This window comes from Peromyscus californicus, unplaced genomic scaffold (genome assembly GCF_007827085.1).
Source record: "Peromyscus californicus insignis strain IS unplaced genomic scaffold, ASM782708v3 Scaffold_7__1_contigs__length_154581171, whole genome shotgun sequence".
Classification (NCBI taxonomy): domain Eukaryota; kingdom Metazoa; phylum Chordata; class Mammalia; order Rodentia; family Cricetidae; genus Peromyscus; species Peromyscus californicus.
Window position 1 is genome coordinate 21,831,494 of NW_026294595.1, and position 23,223 is coordinate 21,854,716.

A 23,223-nucleotide genomic window follows, 5' to 3' on the forward strand; every position below is an offset into this window, starting at 1 on the left:
TAAAGAAATATTGAGAGAACGGAAAGATATCTCCATGCTTAAGAGTGCTTACTGCACTTGCAGAGGACCTGGGTTTGAGTCCCAGAACCCAAATGGCAGCTCACAACTACCTATAACTACAGTTCCAGGGAATCCAATGCCTTCTTTGAACCTCCAGAAGATGATCAGACATGCACATGATGAACTTGTGTTCATGAGTGCAGGCAAGCACTTGTGACAAAATAAAATAAAAATGAATAATACTTCATTTCCTCAAATGTCTTTTCTGAATCTATTGACATGATTATTTGATTTCTATCTATCAGTCTATTAATAAATTGTATTACATTTCCTGATTTGATTATGTTGAACTAACATGTGATATTATTAATGTGATCTTGAATAAAGTGTGCAAGTCTTTTTGTGAAGAATATTTACACCTATTTTAATCAAGGATATTCTTTTGTAATTTCCTTTTTTGGTTATGTCTACATCAAATTTTGGTATCAAAGTAATACTGACTTTGTAGAATGGGTTTGGCACTGGTCTCTCTATTTTGTGGAACACTTTGACAAGTATTAGTCTTAGATATATCATATTGGTAGGTAGAATTCATCAGTAAATACATCCCCTCCTGTGCTTTTATTTGTGAATTGATGTTTAACCACTGCTTCAATTTCATTGTTAGTTATGGGAATGTTTAAGCAACTTAAACATACCTATACATTTATATTCTTCTGAATTCTATATCCTTCTGACTTTAATTTTAGTGGTCATATACTGTTTACTGCTCTAGAGGCAGTGGGACTTGGGAAAATGGAGCAGATAAATGAGGTGGACTGGTCTCATGCAATAGCCAACTTCATTCAAAGCATTGGATAATTTATACTCTGAGGGTGAAGAAGCATCACATGACTAAAGTGTACAATCACAAGGGCAAGCCACAGGTGGTGGGCAGGCCACATGCAGCAAAAACATGTCTTTCCATAAAGGCATATAAATAAATAACAATAGCCAGTTGTAATGAATAATCTGAAGTAAACTCACTCCTATCCACTATATCTGGGAGGATAACTAAAGCATAATCCAAAAACAATTTTGTGTTTTTGAAGAAATTGAGGTCATGAGATTCTTGTCTTGGTTTCTTAGCATTTTCTCACAATCACTCAGAAATCTCTTCACACAGCTCCTTCCCATTCTTGGATCATGTCCGACAATATACATTTTGAATTTTTTTTTTCATTTCTTCTAGATTTTCTAATTCATTAGATGTAATGTCTCCCCTCTCATCAGTTATTTTATTAACTTAGAGTTCTCTATTTGTGTTAGTTTGGCTAGGAATTTACTAATCTTATAAGTTTCTCCAAAGAAACAGCTATTCAATTGATAATTCTGTTTATTGTTCTTTTAGTCGTGATTCCATTAATTTCTGTCCTAGTCTTTATTATTATTTCTTGCCATCAGCTGCATTTGGGTTTGATTTTGTCTTGTTTTCCTATAGTTTTGAGATGTATCACTAGGTTATTTACTTGCCATCTCGCTGATAATTTTACGTGAGCACTTTCAGCTTAGCTATAACTTTTCATCTTAGGCCAGGGTTCGATGTATCCCAAAGGTTCTGGTGTGTAGCACAATAATTTTCTTTTGATTATTGTTTAGAACCAGCACCGAGTTTAACTATAAAGAAGAGAACATTTCCCCTTTGGTATAGTCTTTTGTTCATATTTCTGTTATGAACATGTCATTGTGTATACTCAAGACAAGTTATCATTTCCTCCTGTGATACTATGCTGAACAGTACATCTTTGATGTCCCTGTTAAACACAAACAGAAACCATCGTAACTCATACTCTTGAATTTTTAATATTATCACATACACAGAGATGACAAGTACTCAATTCTTTAGTGAATACACAAAAATGAAAGAAAGCTTGCTAAGTAAGAAAAGATTTAAATATTGCTCCCAATTTTTATTTTGATCCCACTAAAGATGAAATGAAGAAACATGTTACTGTATTTTTCCACCACTGTGTCTCAGAGTCAAACTTTTCAAGAAAATGCCAAGAGGTAAATTTGATATCTTTGAGTGCATAAGGCTCATATACTGTCATGATATGTGCTACAAAAGAAATAATTCTACCTAATAAATCAATGTTTTCTACATTTTCAAGCTATAAAAAATGAAAGCAATTCCAAGTTCATGTTTTTGCCAAAAAACTTTACCTAGTTCCTTCATTCTGCAATAAATTTTATCTCTTGTACATTTTCCTTAACATTTCTCAAACACTATCATTTAAGCTATTAATCTAATAACAATTCTAGAATAAGTTTTATCAAAACAACCTTCTATTGAAATATTTTATAAAATGTTTGCTGTGGGGCTGAGGTGAACATGGGCATCGTGTAGATTAAATAGAAATTCTTGCCTCCCTTATAAATGTTTACAGAGGTAATGATTCTTTCAATTAGAATGAGACATACACTTTTTCTTTCTTTTTTGTTTTTGTTTTTCCTTTTGTGTGGGCATGGATTTTATAAATCATTACCACAAATGTCTCTATTTATGCTACACCCTTTAAATTAACTTTGTTGTGTCTGTCTTTCACTCAGCTTTTAACTGTTTTCAAACTAAATAACCATAAACTCATTAGAATTGACTTGATCATCTTATATAAATAATTGCATTATATTTCTTCTCCCACTTTACCTCCTTGATGTCTTTCAGCTAGTTACATGAAATGTCTATAATTCCCACATTATACTTAAAAAAGTTTTGATTTTTATTTTAAATACATGAAAAAGAATAAGTATTTTGAAGGCTAGTGAGATGACTCAGTGGATAAAGATGCTTACTACCCTGCCTAATGAGTAGAGTTCAATCCCTCAGACTCATATGGTAGAAGAGAAAAGAAAATTGAATCCTTCAAGTTTTCTTCTGAACTCTACAAGACACTGTGGCACACAAGTCCAAACCTTTCCACACAAAAAAATAAGTAAATAAATAAATGTAATAATAAATCTTTTGACAAGTATACCTGCCTTTGGACTCCAGTTTAAATGAAGAATTTTAAAAGTTAAAATAAAAACAAATTTTAAAAGTATTGAGTAAATTTCTATGAATGCCTCTTCACCACATGCCAATTGCATTTCAAATGGTGGACAAGGCTGTGAATTTTACTCAACGAGTGCTCTACTTGGGAAAGTCACTTTACTGAAATGATGTGCCTCTCTCATGCTTCTCTGCCTCTCTCTCCTAGTTTTTCCTTCCTTTTCTGCTAAAATAGACCCATATTGTTGCTTACCTTCCCTAGGAGAGCCCCTTTCCCACCCCAAGGTGACTCAGTTTTCCTACTTGTGCTTCCTGTATTGATCATTTATGACACATCACACCACACACATACTCTGACCTACAACATAGTCAAGTCCCTGAGCTCACAAATTTATATTCTAGCTGGAGAGAAAACAAAAGCAAATGAACAAGCAATTATTAAATATGATCAATATATACTGTGGGTACTCCTCATCTTCCTTGATTTTGTACAATTTGTAGTCATTCCTTATTAGCACATCCGGTTCTTTGCCTCACTTTTAACTTAATAACTACATACTAGTTTCTATTATGTTTCTATAATTTACAAAACCAAATTCCCAATTGAAGAAGTATTTCTTTAAGTCTTGAACAGTTACTGAGAAGATGTTGTGTCTATACTTACATGTAACTTGCTTTACACTATATTTTTCCAGAAAAATAAATCTTAGATGTGTATTTGCCAAGTCAATAGTATAAGTATTCATAACTTTTGTAGTCATTATTCCTCTGCTTTCCTCTGGTGCACATCTCATAAAACTCCTACAATAACATGTGGGGATTATCTTTTTTGTCACATTTATACCAATAGAGGGCATAAACAAATTTTTTATTTTTTAATCTGATGGATGAATTATGCTTTTTATAACTATAATTAATAATGACATCACTAAATGGAAAGCTGGTATTTTGATGCTTAAGACGACTTTTGAAACAACACTGACATTTTTATACACTTTGGCCTTTCTGGTTTATTTCTCTGCTCTCCTCTTTTCTTTCTTTGACTTTTCTTTTCTCTCTCTCTCTCTCTCTCTCTCTCTCTCTCTCTCTCTCTCTCTCTCTCCTTACTCTTCTCTAAGACAGGATCTTCACCTCTAGCATGGGTGGCCTGAAACTCTCTATGTTGCTGAGGCTGCCTCTGACTTTCGGTCTACTGTCTCTACTTCCCAAGGCCAGGGCTCCGGCTATGGAATGCCTATCACCCTTTGTCCATTCTCACTGAGTTATTTTGCACTATGACTTTCTAGAAAGCTTAAATTAACTTTAACTGATACATAAAAGCACACCAATTGTAAATATTAAAACTACAAAGTGATTTGATGCATGTGCACATTTTAAAATGCTCAGGTTAGCTGTGTTGTCTCACACACTTACAGTTTTTTTGTGGCAAAACCACTTATACCCCTTTTCTAGCTTGTTGAGAAATACTATGCTCAATTGCAGTGTGTAATCAACCTATGATGCAGTGTGGTGCCAAAATTTCTTTGTCCTGCCTGATTTTAATGTATTACCAGTTGATCAACTTTCCTTCACCTCTTCCTTCACTCTTTGCAAACTCTGTTAATCACCACTCCCTCTAAACATATTTGAAAACAGGTCATTTACATTTCATATGTTAGTGGCATCATGTTTGTCTTTCTGTGCATGTTTTGTTTCACTTAACATAATGTCCCCCATTCCTTTCATGTCATAAACTGCAGGATTTCCTTCTTCCCTTATGGTTGAATACTGCATCTACATACATATTAAGAGGGGCTAAGTGGTTAAGAGCACTTGCTACTCTTCCACAGGACCTAGGTTTGGTTCCCAGCACCCACAAGGTGGCTAACAACTATCTGAAACTCCAGCTGCAGGGAACTGCGTGCCGTCTTCTGGTCTCTGAAGGCACTAGATGTATGTGTTGCAGACATATGTGCAGACAAAATGCCTATGTACATAAAATGAATAAAGTTTTAGGTTGGCTAATCCTTTGTGATATAAATTGAAAATGATTGTTTGGATTGTTACTTAATCTTTTCTAGTTGGTTGTTCTGAAGAAACAATCTCAAGATTCTTCTTAGTTTTATTACACAATGAATTATGTATTTATTCACTTGTTGACATAGTGTATGCTGTTTTGGATGGGAACGTTCACAGACAGTAAAATCTTCCACAAATATTCCCTGTCATCATGTTTTTCACAAAGAGATTTCTTAGTGTGTTTGTTTTCTATGTGACATTTGAGTCAGCTTCACTTTTCATAAATAAAAGCAAGCTTGCTTGCATTTTTATGTGACTCATTTTAAATTTGTACATCAACTCAAGGGTAATTGGTTTCCCTTTGATATTGATTACTAATTATATCCTTTTCAAGTGGTTTAGAAATGTAGGCCTTACATGTTTCTTGGCAATATATCTGTGTATTAATGCAAGTATGTATTTAAAATTTTATTTTTGTAATAATTACATAAAAAACTATTATATTAAATGATCAACTTGTTCTTACCAAGTACAAAATTACAAAACTTGAAAGTAGTGATAATTTACCTCCTTCCCCTAATTTTTTTCATCCATAAACTCTTTTAATTTATGCTGGAAGTTTTGGTATTTCTCTGCAAAGTTCAAATTCTTTGTGACTATGTATTATTATTACATTTAAGATTAGTTTAATTTTATAGTTGCCATTCTTTTTGTGTGTGTGTGCTGAAATGTGGTGATATTTTATTATTTTTTTAACTTTATAATTAATTTAATTTTACGTATCAGCCACAGATTCCCCTGTCCTCCCTCCTCCCGCTGCCCCCCCCCCCCGCCTTCCCCCCAATCCACTCCCCATTCCCATCTCCTCCAGGGCAAGGACTCCCCTGGGGATTCAGTTCAGCCTGGTAGATTCAGTCAAGGCAGGTCCAGTCCCCTCCTCCCTTCACCCAGGCTGAGCAAAGTGTCCCAGCATTATTTTATATTTGTCATTCTAACTTAGGTTTATATTGATATTACATTGCTCTTACAAAATAGTAATTTTTCAAATGCTTTCTGTCTAATTGAATAGTTTTTGATGGATGGGAATAAATAATTTTGAGATTTATCTACTCCAAAACAGTGGTGAGACAGGTTTTCTTTAATGACTTTACGTTTTTATAATGTTTTCTAGTTCTGTAAAATCTTTTGGTTTAGACTTTTTCCCTTCTTTGATTAAGTTAAATAAATAACCTTCTTTTAGAAAAGTGCTCATTTTATTGATGTTTTAAAATATTTTAGGTAGGGGCTGGAGAGATGGCTGAGAGGTTAAGAGCACCGACTTCTCTTCCAGAGGTCCTGAGTTCAGTTCCCAGCACCCACATGGTGGCTCACAACCATCTGTAATAAGATCTGGCACCCTCTTCAGTATACATAATAAATAAATCTTTAAAAAAAATTAGGTAATCTCTGCTTCATGATAAACTACATTTTCCTTATTTGTGACTAACCCTGCACATAACTTTTTTTTTATTGCATTGTCTTCCATTTTCCTATGGAAATATAATCTCCTGACCACTGCTGACTTCAAGATGCTCCCTGAATTCACTGGCATTTATTACTATGATAGCTGTGTCTGGGCTTTATTCAATGTTGTTTAACGTTGTGTCTTCTGTGTTAAGAGTTTCTAAAAGAGCATTTCAACACACCTTGCTTTTCTATTTACTGTTTTTAAGCAAAATCTTCTGATTCTTAGGATTTTATTTAAAATTTTCTTTAAAAAAATTCTGTTGTTCCCTTCCATTGAATAATGGTGGGTTTGGCATGTTTCTTCTTCCTTCTGCCTAGACACCATCACTCTTTGCTCTGACTTCCTTTCCTTTCTGAACTCCTTATAAGCTAGAGTTCTAGTATGCAGGTTGGTCACTGTGGTCTGGATCACTCAGATGCCATTGCATTGTTTCAATATAAAAATTCAAATCAGTCTTTATTCAATAAGTTCTGTTGAAATAAGCCAGGTGGTGGTCATGCATCCCTTTAATCCCAGCACTCAGGAGACAGAGGCATGTGGATTTCTGTGAGTTCAAGACCAGCCTGGTCTACAGAGCAAGCTCCAGGACAGCCAGAGGTACACAGAGAACCCTGTCAATTTCCTTCTTTGGAGCCAATAATCACCACTTTTTCTATAAGTAAGTTGCATTAGATCTTTCTTCCTTTGCATCTTTGTCCTGCTGCTCACTTCCGTTCTTTTCTCTTTTCCCCTGCTCTCCTCACATTCCTTCCAAACCATTCATCACTTCTTTCACATGTCCTGTTTTCTTTTCAAATTCAATTCTACAAGCTCATTTTCATCTGTTACATTTCTAAGATATATGTTGTATGTGAAACTTTTCCTAAGAAGTCATCACACACAAACACACACACACACACACACACACACACACACACACACACACACACACACACACACACTTGCATGGGCGTGCACATCTATTCACCCCAGAAAGGGAACACACAATAGATCAGAGTAACATTTGAACCAAAATCAACTTCGTAAAACAGTGAGTTTTCACTGGAGTTACTAACAGGAGTATGGGTAAAGGGTTTCTTACAGGAGCAGGGGTGACTCAAAACAGTACTGTCACCAAGATGGCCACCCCAGTGCCTGTGGTGACTGATGAAAGCTACAAGCTAGGAGCTCTTTGCACAACTTGCAAATAGCTACAGAAGTCCCAGGATCTCCTCTGGGCTGTGAGGCTGGTCACTTTCCTCAAGGGCACTATTTGTTGCTTCTAGACACTGCTCCATTCCCAACATTTTCCCTTGGTATTTTCGCATCACACTGAATATCATTCACTACGCTTTTTCACATTTGTTGATTCAATTGCTGTCTATTTTCCATTACCTTTTTGGTAGCTAGTTTCACAGCTCCTGCAGCTTGTGATTTTCATCTGTGCATGGTGTTGCTACTGTTCTTGAGTTTCGTGTAGATTCTTCACGTTGCTACTGCTATTTTCCATGCATTTTGTCAAGTCCTCATTCAGAAAGGCGTGAATGCTTGTAACCCACATCACTAAACAAAGAGGAAAGACTGTCTCTCTTTGAATGCTTGGCAAAAATAGGCATCCCAGGTTTTATAATGAGATTGAGATGTGTTATTTGTTTTGATGAATGGGGGCACATTTGCATTTTCTCTTTGGTCAAATTTGTGCCCTGTTCAGGAAAACATAGCTCTTGGAATATTCTGTTATTCTCTTTCTCTGAAAAACAAAAAAATAAAAAACAATACTGTTTATGAAATCAATCAAAAATAGCAAGATCATTTCCCTATCTGTCATTTTCTCTGTAATTAGGTCTACCTTTTTAATACAGGATTTTAAGTGTTTACAAGTCTAGTATGTTTTACTTTATATTTTCTTCTTTCATTTACACTTAAAAATATTTTTAAAATACTGAAAATAGGGTTAGAGGTGGCTCAAGGATTAAGAGCTTGCTGTTCTTCCAGAAGACATGGGTTCAGGTCCCAGCAACTACATGGAGCTGCTCACAACTATCTGTACCTCCAGTCCCAGGAGATTCAGTGTCATCTTCTGACCACCATGGATACCCACATGCATGGTGTATATACAGACAAGTATGTACATGTGCATAGACAAAAATAAAACATAAAAAATTAAAAATAATGAAAATATACAAATGTATTTTCTTTACTCTGGAGTGTTTTAAATCACAATAATCATGTAGCACACAATGTAAGGCTGGCTTTTATGTATTCTATCCAGTTCCTTTTGTCTGAAGATGTTTCTTTTGCCAGTACTTTGCTTACTCATTTAATGTGTATTCTATATTTTTTAAAGCTTGTTGGATATTATTTACAAAATTAGACAGTAAACGCCTTTAAATATTTCTACATTTCAAAGTCTGTTTTATTTTCATGCATTTATTATGTATAAGTTGATAAACATTTCTCCAAGTTCCAAAAGTGAGTGTCATAGTCTTCATTCCAACAGCATTGCAATGACAATACTGTGCTCGTCAGCTTATGTGACAAACTCCTGGGAGGAAGAATTCAGCTGAATTAGTCTGCATCTCAGTGGCAGGTTCTAGTTCATGGTCAGGGGACTCCATTGCCCTTGGGCCCACGGTGAGGCAGAGTCTCATAGAGGAAGGTCATAGTAGAGAAGGGTGTCTCACCTCCTGGAACCCAGGAGGCAAGGAGAAGAGTAACTGGAAAGGGCTAAAGCTATACACAGTGCCCACAGTGCCCTCTTCCTCCAATGAGGCTCCACCTTCCACAGTTCTGCCGAGTATTCAAAGTTTGAGGCCACCAATAAGCCTTTACTTAAAATGATTTAAGTAGACTAGACCACTGATTAGAGCAGAGCCTTCATGATCAGTTTCTATGTCTGATGAACCCCTGTGGTATACCAAAGGCTGTGCTTGCTCATCTCCTCCTGATCATTGCATCTAATCAAGTTGACAGGATATCATGGAAAACATTGTTCACAGAGAACTCATGATTGGGAGCATTGTGCTTTTCTCAAAGGTTGTTTGTTTGTTTACTCTAAATTGTTTCATCCTGTTTTCCAGCTAACAGAGGCATACATGATTTTTTCCTATATACTCTATATTTTCTATCTGGCTCATTCAAATACATTCAGTGTAAACTAAGTTCAAACTGAAAGAAGACATTTCTTTAGGAAATTATTCAAACACCCTCAGCACTCTATCAAGTTTTGCTAGGCCAACTCTCTAGGATTCTACTGTAAAATATCATGGACTAGTAGGTAACTTTAGCATTTAAGCTTTAGTTTGTCATTTAAAAACAAAACCCCCATGAATGTTCTTCTAAATCATTTAAGAGATTAAAAAAATCATTGTATAAGAAAATATTATATAACTGTATTTTACTCTACTAAAATAAAATAAATAATGTGAGAAAATTAAATTCTCCTTATTTTTGATAGTGTCTTATTCTATTGTATAACATTTATATATTTAAGTATTTGCTAACTTGCACCACAATTTATTTTAATATACTGGCCACAAAATCCCTAAATCAACTGCAGTAGTGTTGTAGACGAAATGCCTATTGTTATCTTATATTTTAGGTTAGTGGGATGGTTTGGCCATGAACTCAGTACAAGATTTAAGATGGATAACAGTGAGTATATTCAACTTTATCATATGCAATTTTGTTTTGACTTCATTCTAATTTTCAACTGACTTTGTATTCCATGTAATAGACATGCCCCATGGAGAATGCACTTTGAAAATGTCATTGTGGTTTCCAAAATAAGAAATGACATTTCAGTATGTAAGGCTAAGTGTTTATAGATTTAGCATGATTTTGTATTTTATCCCTTTGAAGAGAGATTAAAGGAAGTGAAATCTAGCCTGTGGCTCATGTGGCTTGGTCAGATTCCCGAGTAGGAATGGCCAAAACATAGGCAGGGAAGATGGGGCCATTTGGCGATTGAGGCCAGAGCCAGAGAAACATGAATGTCAATCCCAATTTGCTGCTTAATAGTTTTGTGATAATGCCAGTCATTGTTTGTTCTGTTCCACATATTTAATGTGAATAACGTGGACTTCAGTGTTTGCTTTAAGAGTAAGTTAAACTCAAAATTACAAAGCCAATGGCATGCTACAGCCCTTTTAACAAATGTTCACATTTATTCTTGTTCCAAATATTCCCTTGCTGTGACATTTGCCACATACCAAAGAGTAAGAATCCCTATAAACAACTATGTCAATGGGTAGTAAGCTGCCACGCACAAGGGTCACATCTGTCCTCTTCCTTTTTCCCAGGACTGTGCTCTAGCCTTCTACAACACTGGAGGCATCCATTTTCCAATTAAGCATAAATTCAGAGGGCTTTGTATGTGTCCAGATCTTTGGAACTCTTTATATGTCTTTAAATTGGCAGTAGCCAGGTCACAGAGTCCTGAAAGACAAGCCTAGTTAAATCGGAAGCCACACTGCTAACCTGTTAGCTTCATGCCAGTCACTTCAACTGAGGTGAGGTTTCTTACCAGTCGAGAGGAGATTTGATTAGGTCAAGAACAGAACTGGCTCTCTTGCCGTGAGACGGAAGCTGTTCTGCTCAGCTCGGTATTGTAGTGCGAATGCAGCCATAGAGGCTCATAGAAGTCACCGAGACGGTTGTCCAATAAGCCTTTACTTAAAGTGATTTAAAACCATGTAATGGATTGGACTTTGCCTGCTGGTTTTATTTCAGCTAGCCCAAGGCTTGATAAATTTCCAAAGAAATTTAACATTTTTTTCTTAGTTTTAAGTGAATTTCTGGCCACACCAATGTTATTAGGTTTAACTTGTATCAGTTCAATCTACTTAATTGAGTTAGGGGGTACAACTTTATTTTTTAGCTCACCACACATAGGCAGATTTTTTTTTTAAATATCCTCTCCTTTTCTTAAGAAATCCATGTGACCTAATAAAACTCCTAAAGCTAAAACCACCTTCATGGGTCATTTCATTCATCTCTCTGCCTTCAGGTGACTCAGGATCACATGCCTTCACATCTTGATGTTCTCTCTCATGACATGACATTCATAATATTTTTAAAGCATAGAGTAAAAAGGAAACACTGTCTTGGAACCAGGAAGAGAGAGAGTAGGGTTTGGATGATTTTTATCTTCCTGTGAGGGTGCTAGCTGACGGGGCTGAGCCCAAGTCATAGGAATTGCCGTGGAGTGAAAAATACATCAGAATTTTCCCTCCATTGAGTTTCTTTTACACAGTTCAGGAATACCATGGATGGGGGATATGGTTTTAAGTCTTACTCTTTCAATATTGACTTCTTTATAGTTGTAAGCCCTTCTTTAAAGTATGTTGTAAATAATGATGTTATACTAATTTTTCAGAACTGCAGTTAATCCCTGGGGCCAATGGATTCCGAATTTCCAACCCTCCCATTTTGTTGGTCTGTCCCTTGCATGCTAGTTTAGAGGTAAGAAACCTGGGCTTCTGCCTTCCCACATCCTTCCTGCGTACCTCACCTGGTTGTCACGGGTCCTAAAGAGTTTCTGCTAATCAAAAAGTTCCTGCCATTTTCCAACAAACGATGGAGAAAAGGCAGCATTTCCTACTGGGACAGTGATTATTACTATGACCTTGAATTTGTTTTATTTGTTAATTGTGCCCGACATGGGGAGACATGTCTTTTGCTGTTTTCCTGAGATGTGTGTGGACTTGACAGAGTCAATGTTCACCTTTCCACAAACCAAATGAGCGTGGAACATTGAATTCTAATTTAATTCACTCAAGTAGCTGGTATTTACTGAGGAATTGGCAGGCATTGTTGTGACATCTAGATATCTTGGTACTTCTAGTTCAACAAGCCGAGGAACCGCTAAAGTGCCCTGTAAAAAAGTAACAGGAGGCTAACTTCATAAAGTAACTGAAGAATTAGGGAAACCATACATAGGGTAAGGTGGCCTCACTAAACCGGGTAGATATTTTTCTTATTGAGATGTCTACGGCATTGTATCCATGCATAATTTCTAGTATAATCACTCAGTATTTTCTTTTAAATGAATTCATACATTTGTCTACATTGATTTTACACAATATTAATATTTATAAAATCATTTAGGTTTATAGATATGTATGTATACAAAAAGTAGATACAGAAAAATGAACATATCTAGAAACCCAAACTGTTAGTGATATTCTAAATTTATTCAAGTAAATATATTATACATAACTATTACTCATCAAGTAATTAAAATTATATAATTATTTGGCTAGAGAAGAGGCTCATGGGTTAAGAATACTGGCTGTATTTCCACAGGACTTGGGTTTGATTTCAGACACTCACATGACAACTCACAACTGTCTGTAACTCCAGTCCCAGGGAATCCAATGCCCTCTTCTAACCTCTGTGGGCGTCATACACACATGTGGCACATTTCCAAAGTCATATACTTAATATTGATACATATATCAATTGAATACATTTGACTGAAATGTATTAGAAATCATACCTGTTTAAACAAATGCTTAAACAGATACCTCCTAGCCAAATAAAGATTTGTATTTGTTTTTTAATACCTTCTAAAACCATCTAATTCATGATATTTCAGGAAATCTGTTGTGTAGGATTTGAGCTTGAAAGGGGTTTTAAAGAAATGATATCTCTTCTAAACCAAAAATATAGCAGTTTCTCATTATGGCCACTGGGTGGCAGTATCAAATTCCTGTTTTTGTGCATCTTCACCACCAGATAGTGATAATTGTCTTTCTCATTTCATCCTAGTTTAGGAAGCACCTACTCAGTTTGACCACTAGATGGAGCATGTGCTGTTTTCACCTTTTGGGACTGTTTTGTTTTGACAGAAAATAGACAAGTGACAAGATTGTTTTTCAGCCAGTGTAACACTTTTTAAAGTCTTTTGGAGGACAAGTCTGTTTAGTACTTTGTGTAATGATATTTAGTAGTTGTCTAATAGTATTTAATAACTAGTATCCATGAGGAGAAAACTTGTTTAGCAATTTGAAAACAGCAGGTGGCATCTCAGTTTGCAAGGTTTTAACTGAAGGGCTAAGTATGGAAGCAACCAAGGCACACCCTAGGGAGCTAGAGAGTCCTAGCATTTAGCTCATAGTTTCTGATTTCTCTGATCCATATATTCCAAAATTGTTCTTTAAAAAAAAAAAAGACAAGATAACCTCCAACTCAGCTCTCTCCACCTTTGGAGTGGGGTGATTCTAGCCCCTGGGGCCACACCCAGCCCCACTCACTTTAGCAAACTACCTGCACACAAGGGAGGCAGACTGTCCTTTATCCTACCACCGGTCTACCGTGCTGGATTAGAGTCACCTGCACCACCTTTCCATTCTCAGACTCGAGGACTGACTGATCTTCCCCTTTAAAACCTAGACTTAAACCTGCCAAAGAACCTTAGCAGCCGCCTGCAGCGAGACACACAGGTCTCGGCAGCTTCTGAACTCCAATTGCAGCCATTCACTGCCAAGGCTATGTTCTGGCCAAATGATCCTTCCCCCTTTTTAGTTTTAATTTTTAGAAATTTTAATTAAAATATAATTTTGCCACTTTCTTCCTTTCTCTCCCTCTAGCCCCTCCTCCAATTCATCCCATGCCCCTCCCAAACTTACAGCCTCTTCTTTGATTATTATTGCTGAATATACTACTCAAGCTTTGTTTGGGCTAAAGTGGTTTTGAAGGTTTTTCCTCCACATTTTAAATTGCAAAGGTTTAAAATCACAAAATAACACACAATTCCCATTCCCATTCTCTGATATACTAATCCCCCTGTATTTCTGAGCCACATCAGTAAGCCTGGGCAAGTTAAACTCCCTGGTTTTACTTGTTTATAAGTTTTGTTTGTTTGGTTCTGGGGGAGAGCCAGCCATGCTGTGGAGACAAGAAAAGAGAAGTGTCATGGGGAAGAAAACAATGTAAGAAGGCGGGGGAGCTTCAACTTGAGAAAGGCTGATCAGTGAAAGAAGAGCGGAGATAGGGAAGGCAAGCTGGGACAGAAAAGGACAAAAGAGATGGGAAGAGAGCGAGAGTGGGAGGGCATGCACCTTACTAAAATATGACCGATGTTTAAATGAAAGAAACAAATGCTTTAACCAGTTTGTCTTGTCTACCTTCCTTTCAAAACTATTCTGTATACTTGAAAAACAACTGGAGGATTCTACACTTAAAGATCAACTGGACAGGGACAGAGAGATGTTTCAGCGTGTAAAGGTGCTTGCTGCACAAACCAGGGGACCTGTGTAGATAAAGGTGGAAGGAGAGAACAGAAGTGGCAATGTTGTTCTCCGACCTCCACATGTGCACCACAGCAAGCACGCCCCCATCTTCTGACAGCTGAGTTGCAATTTTTAAGTATTTTATACTTAATGTTCATATTTTTATATATCAGTAAGTGTACAATTTCTACATCTGCTCAATATATAAATTTATTGTTATGGCATAAGCTACAATAACTATTAAAAAACACAAGCTAAGTATTCAGGTTGACTGCAGGGTGATGAAGCCCAAGACAGCAGCAAGGACAAATGCGAAGTTCTTCTTCACAAGGCTTCGGGATCCAAGTTTGAAAATTTAATAGAAGCCAGGTAGGCTTGGTGGCTCACTCCATATGTCCCAGAACTCAGGAGGCAGAGGCAGAGACAGGTGAATATCTGTGAGCTCCAGGCCCACCAGGGCTGCATAGGAAGACCCTGTCTCAAAAAAAAGAATGAATAAAGAAGGAAGAAATGAGAGAAAGAAAGAAGAGAAAGAAAGGGAAGGGCATGCAGGAAAAAAGAGAAATAAAAGGAAAAGAAAAAAGAATTTAAGAGAAAAAAATCCGAACAATGGAATACTCCGCATTCTACATGGTTTTACTCCTTGAAGGGTCTAACCTTCTACCTTGAGAGTCTAGCCTTCTTCCTTGAGGGTCTAACCTTCTACCTTGAAGATCAAACCCCATTCTAGCTTGAAGATCAAACATTCCTAGTCTTATGTTCATTTTACACAGTAACAACAAAATAAAGCAAGAAGAGAAACCTGCCAAGAATTCCTTTAAAAGCTCTAGGATTTTAAAATTGTATTTTTCTTTCTTTTTTGTTGTTTGTTTGTTTGTTTTGAGACAGGGTTTCTTTGTATAGCTTTGGCTGTCCTAGAACTAACTCTGTAGACCAGGCTGGCCTTGAACTTAGAGAAATCTTCCTGCTTGTGCCTCTCAAGTGCTGGGATTAAAGGCGTGCACCACCACCGCCAGGTAAAATTGTATTTTTCAATTTCCTCTTAAAAAAAATTTCTTTTTTGATTCTTGAACGAATTAAGTAAAAAAAAAAAAAAAAAAAGCAACAAGGAAAGCAGGCACACGTTATATTTCCCTTCTAACTCCCATCAACTCATCTTTGGGTTTTTTTGTTTTTGTTTTTGTTTTGTTATGTTTTTCCATGCTGAGGATGAAGCCTCTTGGACTTTAGGCAAGCATTCCAGCACTGAGCCCATCCGCAGCTCTCTTAAATGCAGGACTTCAGAACCTACTTCTCAGCTCTGTGAGGACACTATAGGAAGGCTCAGGCCATGTTGTGGTTTGAATATGGTCCCCACAGATTCGGGTATTTGAGTGTCTGGTCCCCAGCTCAAGAAACCATCTTAGAAGGAGGTGGAGTTCTGCTGGAGGAAGCAGAACATAAGGGCAGACCTTGGAATTTTATAGTGTGTCCCAACTTCCTGTCTGCCCTGTTCCTGAAGGTAGACACAGTGTGACTAGAACTGTTAGCAGGCATACACTCTTCCTTGTTCACATTGCTTATTGTCAGGTCACAGGTAACAGGAACTGTGACTAGAAAGACCACAACCACCCTTGCTGTGGCTGTAAAGTGAGAAAATAATTTTATATTTATTTTTCTGTGGAAGAGTAAACCATTTTGTAATATAAAAGATAAAATGGGTTGACATTGAACACAAAGATGTTTTAGTTATAAAAGAAATCAGTAAAAGCAAATGCCTCATCTATTTTTAAGAACACAAGAAATGCGAGCTAATAGTCTCCAAGAGCTTCTTTTACCTGTTGATATAAATGAATTATTAAAAGTGGACAACTTGCTCTCCCTATGCATGGGGTCTTCATTCATGGAGTCATATTCAGGGGAAAACATTCTCCTCACACAGACCTATGTTTTCCTTGTCATTATATCCAGATGACACAGTATTTACAAATAGCTGCACAGCAGTTGTGCTGTGTTAGCAGGATCCTTAAGTATTATAGTGTGTGAGAGGATGTGTGATGATCACATGAAAGTCCAATGCTATTATATTTATGGAATTTTGTTGTCAAGGGTTTGGATACTTGTAAGAGTTCCAGAAGCAGATGGAAAGGAGCAACTGTATTTTACACATTACCCTATGTGCATATTTGGGGGCCAGTAACTGAACCAGAAAATTTTATAAAATAGTTTACTAAACAAAATATTTTTTAGAATATTATAATATCCAAAGAGAAACTTGAGCTAATGTAGCTCATAGTCTTGTTTCAAACCCTTACGAGCCATGGCTTGCCAATCTGCTCCTACCCTTCAAGGAGTATGCTGACATAAATACTGACTGGCTTCTCAGAAGCTCCAGCCTGCCAACATCTTGTTTTGCACAAGGTAATGAAACTTCCAGCAGCTTGGACCTAATGTCCTGAAGCTAGTGATGTTGACACCTGATCTCTACAAGACACCAGCACCTTCCTACACCTGCCTCTGCCTGCAGCTGCTTCGGTGTGCAGCTGTCTCTGCCTGGAACAGGTGCATTCACTCATCTCAAACATATTTCCCTTCAGCAGTTTCCCGGCCTTACGCACAGACAGAAGATCTAGAGTAGCCATCAGCCTCTGCCTGCGACTGGATCTTCACTGACTCACAATCCTAGCAAATCCATACCTCATACACTGTAGATCCAGAGAAATCTTTGCTTACTGTTTCAAGTCTGATTAAATGCCTTCTCACACATGCTGTTTATGTCTTGATAAAACCCAGATACCACTAAATGACACCACCCATATTTGTTCTTGATATTTTGGCTCATGTTATAGCAAAGGACATTAAATAGCCTGCCATATACAGCATGCTGTTAACATTTCCCCCAGTTCTTGCATGGAGGATACATTTTTAAACAAGACAGAAAAGCATGACTGTTATGGCCCATAACATTACTACACCAGTTACTGCAGACCCTTGTCACCCATTGTGATAGGCCCATCAGACAGCAAATGACAGTATTTTACACAAGTGTTTTGCAAGGAAAGGAGTGGTGGAAGGTGGTGGTGACTAAACTCCTCAGCAACAATAAGTATTTATGCCACATTATTAGCTTCCCTGAGAAAATCAGCTTCATAATTTAACTTTTAACAATATAAGCTGGGTGGTGGTGAATTACACCTTTAACCCGAGCACTCAGGAGGCAGGGGCAGCTGAATCTCCGAGTTCAAGGACAGCCTGGTCTACACAGCAAGTTCCAGGACAGTCAGAGCTAGACAGAAAAACCCTGTCTCAGAAAACAAACGAACAACAACAAAATACTACTGGGAAAGTGTAGTGATCACCAAGACTTTGTGGACAATACCAACAACCTCATTTACAAATATATTTGTCTTGTTTTGAGTGGTCTGTGGACCAAACTACAGATAACAGTTGAATGGTTTGAAGCAAAAATATTCTTCTCTTGCAAACATTGTTTAAATGGCGTTTTGCATATATTTTCTGTCATGGAAACTTTACCTAATGACAAAGTATTAAAAGATAGCATGTTTCCATGGAGGAAAGATGTTCTAAAATGTGTTTTTTTAATAGATCAAAAATTGGAATTTCCTTTTTTCTGTGTGATTTACATTTAACTTTTGCCTCTCTTTGAACCAGAAGCCACTGCTAATCTGATTGTCATTCTCAGCTCTTTCAGAAAGCAACTATGACAGCGCTGAGGAGAAAATCCATTCTGCTGACAGGCTATCTGGAATACATGCTCAAACAATACCACAGCAAAGAGAACACAGAAAACAAGGGGCCCGTTGTGAACATCATCACCCCATCCAGAGCAGAGGACCGAGGCTGCCAGTTAACACTGACCTTTTCCATTTCCAGGAAAGGTGTTTTTGAGGAACTGGAAAAAAGAGGAGTCGTTGTGAGTATATGATCAGTTTATGTCTTGCACTGAACCACAGTTTCTCTTTGGGCTCCAAGTTGGGATGAGTCTTAGGTTCCTCAGTTCACCCTTTACTACATAACATTCCCATTAGCCAGTCAGGATAAGTCAAACACCAACTCAGCACTCAGCACTCCGCTGATGGATAGCCAGATGGGCCCTCTGTTGTTTCTGATCAAATGGTATACACGACAAATCCTGCTTTTGAAAAATAGTCTTATGTTATTTCCTCAGTTTTTTGACAGCTAAGCAGAGATATATTTCATCAGACTTGGTGAAGATAAAATTTTCACCAGTTTTGGCTTGTAAAATGTGTATATATATGTGTGTGTGTGTGTGTGTGTGTGTGTGTGTGTGTGTGTGTGTGTATGTATATATGTATATATATGTGTGTGTGTATGTATATATGTATATATACATATATATGTATACATATATCATATATACGATATAAGTTACAGGGTTAAAGATAACCGTTCTATATTTTATTGAAAGACATAAAATTAGTCACCCTCACTTGGTTGATTAAACTAAATTAATCTCATTTTGGCACTTCAATCAAAAACAATGTGGTGACATTTCTGAGGAATGGGGATGAGACTAAGAATATTGACTGTTGCTTAAACCCTGTGTTTAGGTGGCCTTCTTAGCCTTTTGGGAAGAACTGACACATATTACTGAGGTAGTTGCAAGAAAAAAGGTATATGAGTTGGGCTGCATTCCACTCATTAGTACTCACAGCTTTAGAAAGGTTACCCTGCCTCGGAGCTCATGTTACAGTAACAGCATTGCAAACCAAGCTGAGGCCCTCCCAAGCTCTGTGCTCTCAGGAAATCCATGCTCCTTTGGCTTGAGATTTCCCATATTTATTTTGAGTTTAATAACACTACAGAGAGTCATTATAGAAATTAAACAGGATAGCATACCCAGACTATATTAACTGATGTCTATAATTGGCATTCCTTAAAGTTGGCCATGGTGATGACTAGGCCAGTAAAATTTTTTTTCCTACTTCCAAACCCATCAACAGTCCCAATGACATATAGACAAGTCCTCTCTCCATGGTCAGGGACTAGAGAATTAAATAAAGGGTGGTTTCTAAAGCTCCTAAAATCTCACCGAGGCACTTGTACATTTACAGTGGTCCCAGGGATCTATCTGATCCGGGGCTTACCCTCTGGAAAGCTGGTTATAGGATCCACTTTGAGAGATAACTCTCAGTGACTTCAGAAACATAAGAACCCACTGTTGGTGTCATTATTAAGAGCAAAGTTTAGACTAACAGAGACACAGAGTTTTACTTACAGTGACAGAAAAAAATTGCTCATATATTGTGTTATAGGGAAGTCATGGTCTATGGAATCTTATCATGTAAGTAGAATATCTGTGTGTGGATATTGCTTAGATGATGACTTTATGTTTTTTCTCTCCAGTGTGACAAGCGAGAACCAGATGGTATCCGTGTGGCCCCCGTTCCTCTCTATAATTCTTTCCATGATGTTTATAAGTTCGTCAGACTACTCACTGCCATACTTGACTCTTCAGAAACTAGCCGTGTTTTCTAGAATCACTCAAGCAAATTTCATTTCACTACTATTGAATTCCAGTCATTAAAAAATATCTAGAACTTGATTGCCTAGAATTGGTAATAATTATATAAACTTAGATAAAACTTGATATCTGTTTTAATGACGGTGTTGTTGGGGAATGTAGTGTCTCTGGGACTGGGGAGTCAGACATGACATGACATGACTCCAGCCTGTAGGTCACTGTCTTGATCAGCTGTATATTCCATGGTCACTGAAAGATTTTCTGTTTAATTTGTGATTGAACTGACAGCTTTATAATGTATGAGGACTTCTTGCATCATCATTGGAAGTGTTGCTTTAATTTTTATGTAAAAATGTTTTTCTTTTAAAACTTGTAATTGAATAATCTAAAATATGTATGATCGTGTGATATTCCACCCAATTCCAGGAAAAGAAAACCCATTTTCTATGCTGTTACAATTGTGTGTATGTGTGTGTGTGTGTGTGTGTGTGTGTGTGTGTGTGTGTGTGTGTGTGTGTACCCATGTAAATTCACATACATAAGGGATGATGGTGACAGTGCTTAGGCTACATGCTTATGTGAAGCCAGAGGTCAACACTGGGTATCTTTCTCAATCACTGTTCACTTAATTTTTTAAATTTTTATTCATTTATTTTTATGCATATAAGTGTTTTGTTTGCATATATGTCGGTCTATCATGTACATGCTGTGTCTACAGCAGCTAGAATAGGGTGTCAGATCACCTGGGACTGGAGTTACAGCCATTTGTGAGCCACTGTGTGGGTGCTGAGAATCGAACCCAGGTCCTCTGGAAGATCAGTCAGTGCTCTGGTCCTCTGAAATATCTCCCCAGCCCTTCCACCTCATATTTCGATACAGGTTTCCTCACCAAACCTGGAGCTCACTCCTTCAGCTAGCTGACCAGTGAGTCTTCGGGGTTTCTCTGTCTCTGCCCCCTCTCATTAGTGCTGGGATATAGATGTATGCTGCTACACATAGATTTTACATAGGTTCTGGAATCTGAACACTGGTCCTAATGTTTGTGCATCAAGCACTTCAACCACCAAGCATTCCCCAGACATCACATTGTTATTTTAATGTTCTTTTATATTTGTTCTTTGTGTCTTTCACATCATGCATCTCTATCTCATTCATTTCCCCATCCCTCCATATCTGCCCTCTGCCCTTGCAGCCCCCCCTCCAAAATAAAATAAAAGAAAATTTAAAAGAAAAAAATCAGTCTCATCATGGAAGCTGTAGCGTCACACACTGAGTCATGCAGTAAACCCTTTTACCCATATATCTTTACTTGCAAATGTTCATTGCAAAGAGTTGTTGGTCTGGTTCGAGGCCTCTGGTTTCTGCTACACTATCAATGCTGGACCCTCACTGAGACTCCTATTGCCTATCCTGTTGTTGCCTTGTGTCATGGAGATCCTGCAGCTTTGAGTCTGCAGGACCAGTCCCTTCACATGCTCCAGCAGGTAACAGATGGGATGGATGTTGGGGTGAGCCAACTCATAACTCTTGTTCAGGGCCTGGGTAGTTGCAAGGTTGATAGACCTACCAGGTCTCCCTTGTCCTTACCACCAGGTTGAGCTCTCCTGCATTGCCCTGGCTAGTTTACCCCTTACAGCAATGAGCAAGGGGTGGGGCCAGTTCTCCTGCTCTCATGTCCCCAGGGTCAGTTTTCCCACACCTACACCTTCAGGGACAGGTCTACTATGTTGCCCAGGTGTTAATGGGGAGGGGGGCATGCCATCTCTCCCCTGCCCATGCTACCACATAACAGGTGATTAATGGGGACTGCTCTCCCATGCTCACAACCTCAGGGCTGGCTTACCCATACCTCTGCCAATGGGATTGTCTCTATTGTGCTGCCCAGGCGAGTCAGCGGCTGGTAAGAGGGAGGGTCAGCTCCCTCACCCACCAGAGGTGGCAGGGGTAAAGGGGAAATGGCATCTTTCTCTCGCCATCACCACCACATGGCAGACAAGGGGGAGGGGTGGCTAGCTAGCCCACTCTCACACCCTCAGGGCTACCCCACCTGTGCCTCTGCCACCAGAGTCAGCTCTACTGTGCTACCCAGGCCAGGAACAGGGCCCACTTTTCTGAGCACTGAAGCTGGTAAATGGAAAGGTCAGCTCTTTTGTCTGTAACAGGTGGTGAGGGGTGAGAGGTAAGGGGGCATCTCTCCCCCACCCTTACCACCACATGAAAGAAGAACTGTGGGGACAACAATCCTACTCTCGCAACCTCAGGGCTGGCTCATCTACACCGCCACCAACAGAGTTGGCTCTAATATGTTGCCCAGGCGAGGTGCAGGGCCTGTTTTCCCGGGTGTTGCAGCTGGTAAAGGGGTCGGTCAGCTCCCTAGCAAGCTGGAGGAGGTAGGGGTGGGGGGCATCTTTCCTTCTCCCCACCACCACACCACAGGTGAAGGAGGCAGTGCCAACTATGCCCCTCTCACATCCTCAGACCTCAGCCATCACTTTTGATGTTACTACTAATATGTATTTATTGGCAAAGTATTCTAAATTTGCATGTATAAACAGCAAGATATGATGATTACAACATGATCAGTAGTACTAATTTGATAAACTTGAATTAAATAAACTAGGTCAAACAACTACTTTTGATGCAGTAAATAATAAGATGTGAGACTAATGTCCAACAGCTACCAACACACACAACACTCTTGTTTACTAAGCAGTTCAATTCCATGTGTTCACTCATATCTTGGTTAATGCAACAAAGCTCTCCACTTCATTATCTTGCCTGCATTGATGGAATGGCCATCAGGACATTGAACCTCATACATGCATGGCCTCCTATATGGGATAGTTTTTGAGTTTCACAGTGGTCAACAAAACAGACACAGTTTCCATTTCCAAGGAACATAGATCCATGGAGTTCAGCCCATTAATCCTGGAAAAAATAAAAAAATACTTAATTACAACTGGCAGCTGTTGTACCCAGAGTCCCCAAAAGA

The 23,223-nt window shown here is 38.2% G+C and overlaps 1 protein-coding gene across 1 annotated transcript in view; it reads left to right on the plus strand.

Moving 5' to 3' along the window:
• Positions 1-20,312, plus strand: part of Kynu (kynureninase) — a 138,357-nt gene extending 118,045 nt beyond the window's left edge. The window contains exons 11-14 of the mRNA XM_052725648.1: positions 10,114-10,166; positions 11,890-11,975; positions 18,429-18,659; positions 20,114-20,312. Coding sequence (XP_052581608.1) covers positions 10,114-10,166; positions 11,890-11,975; positions 18,429-18,659; positions 20,114-20,245 — 502 coding nt within the window. The 3' untranslated portion in view covers positions 20,246-20,312. The remainder of the gene's footprint in view (positions 1-10,113; positions 10,167-11,889; positions 11,976-18,428; positions 18,660-20,113) is intronic.
• Positions 20,313-23,223: the final 2,911 nt, after the last annotated feature.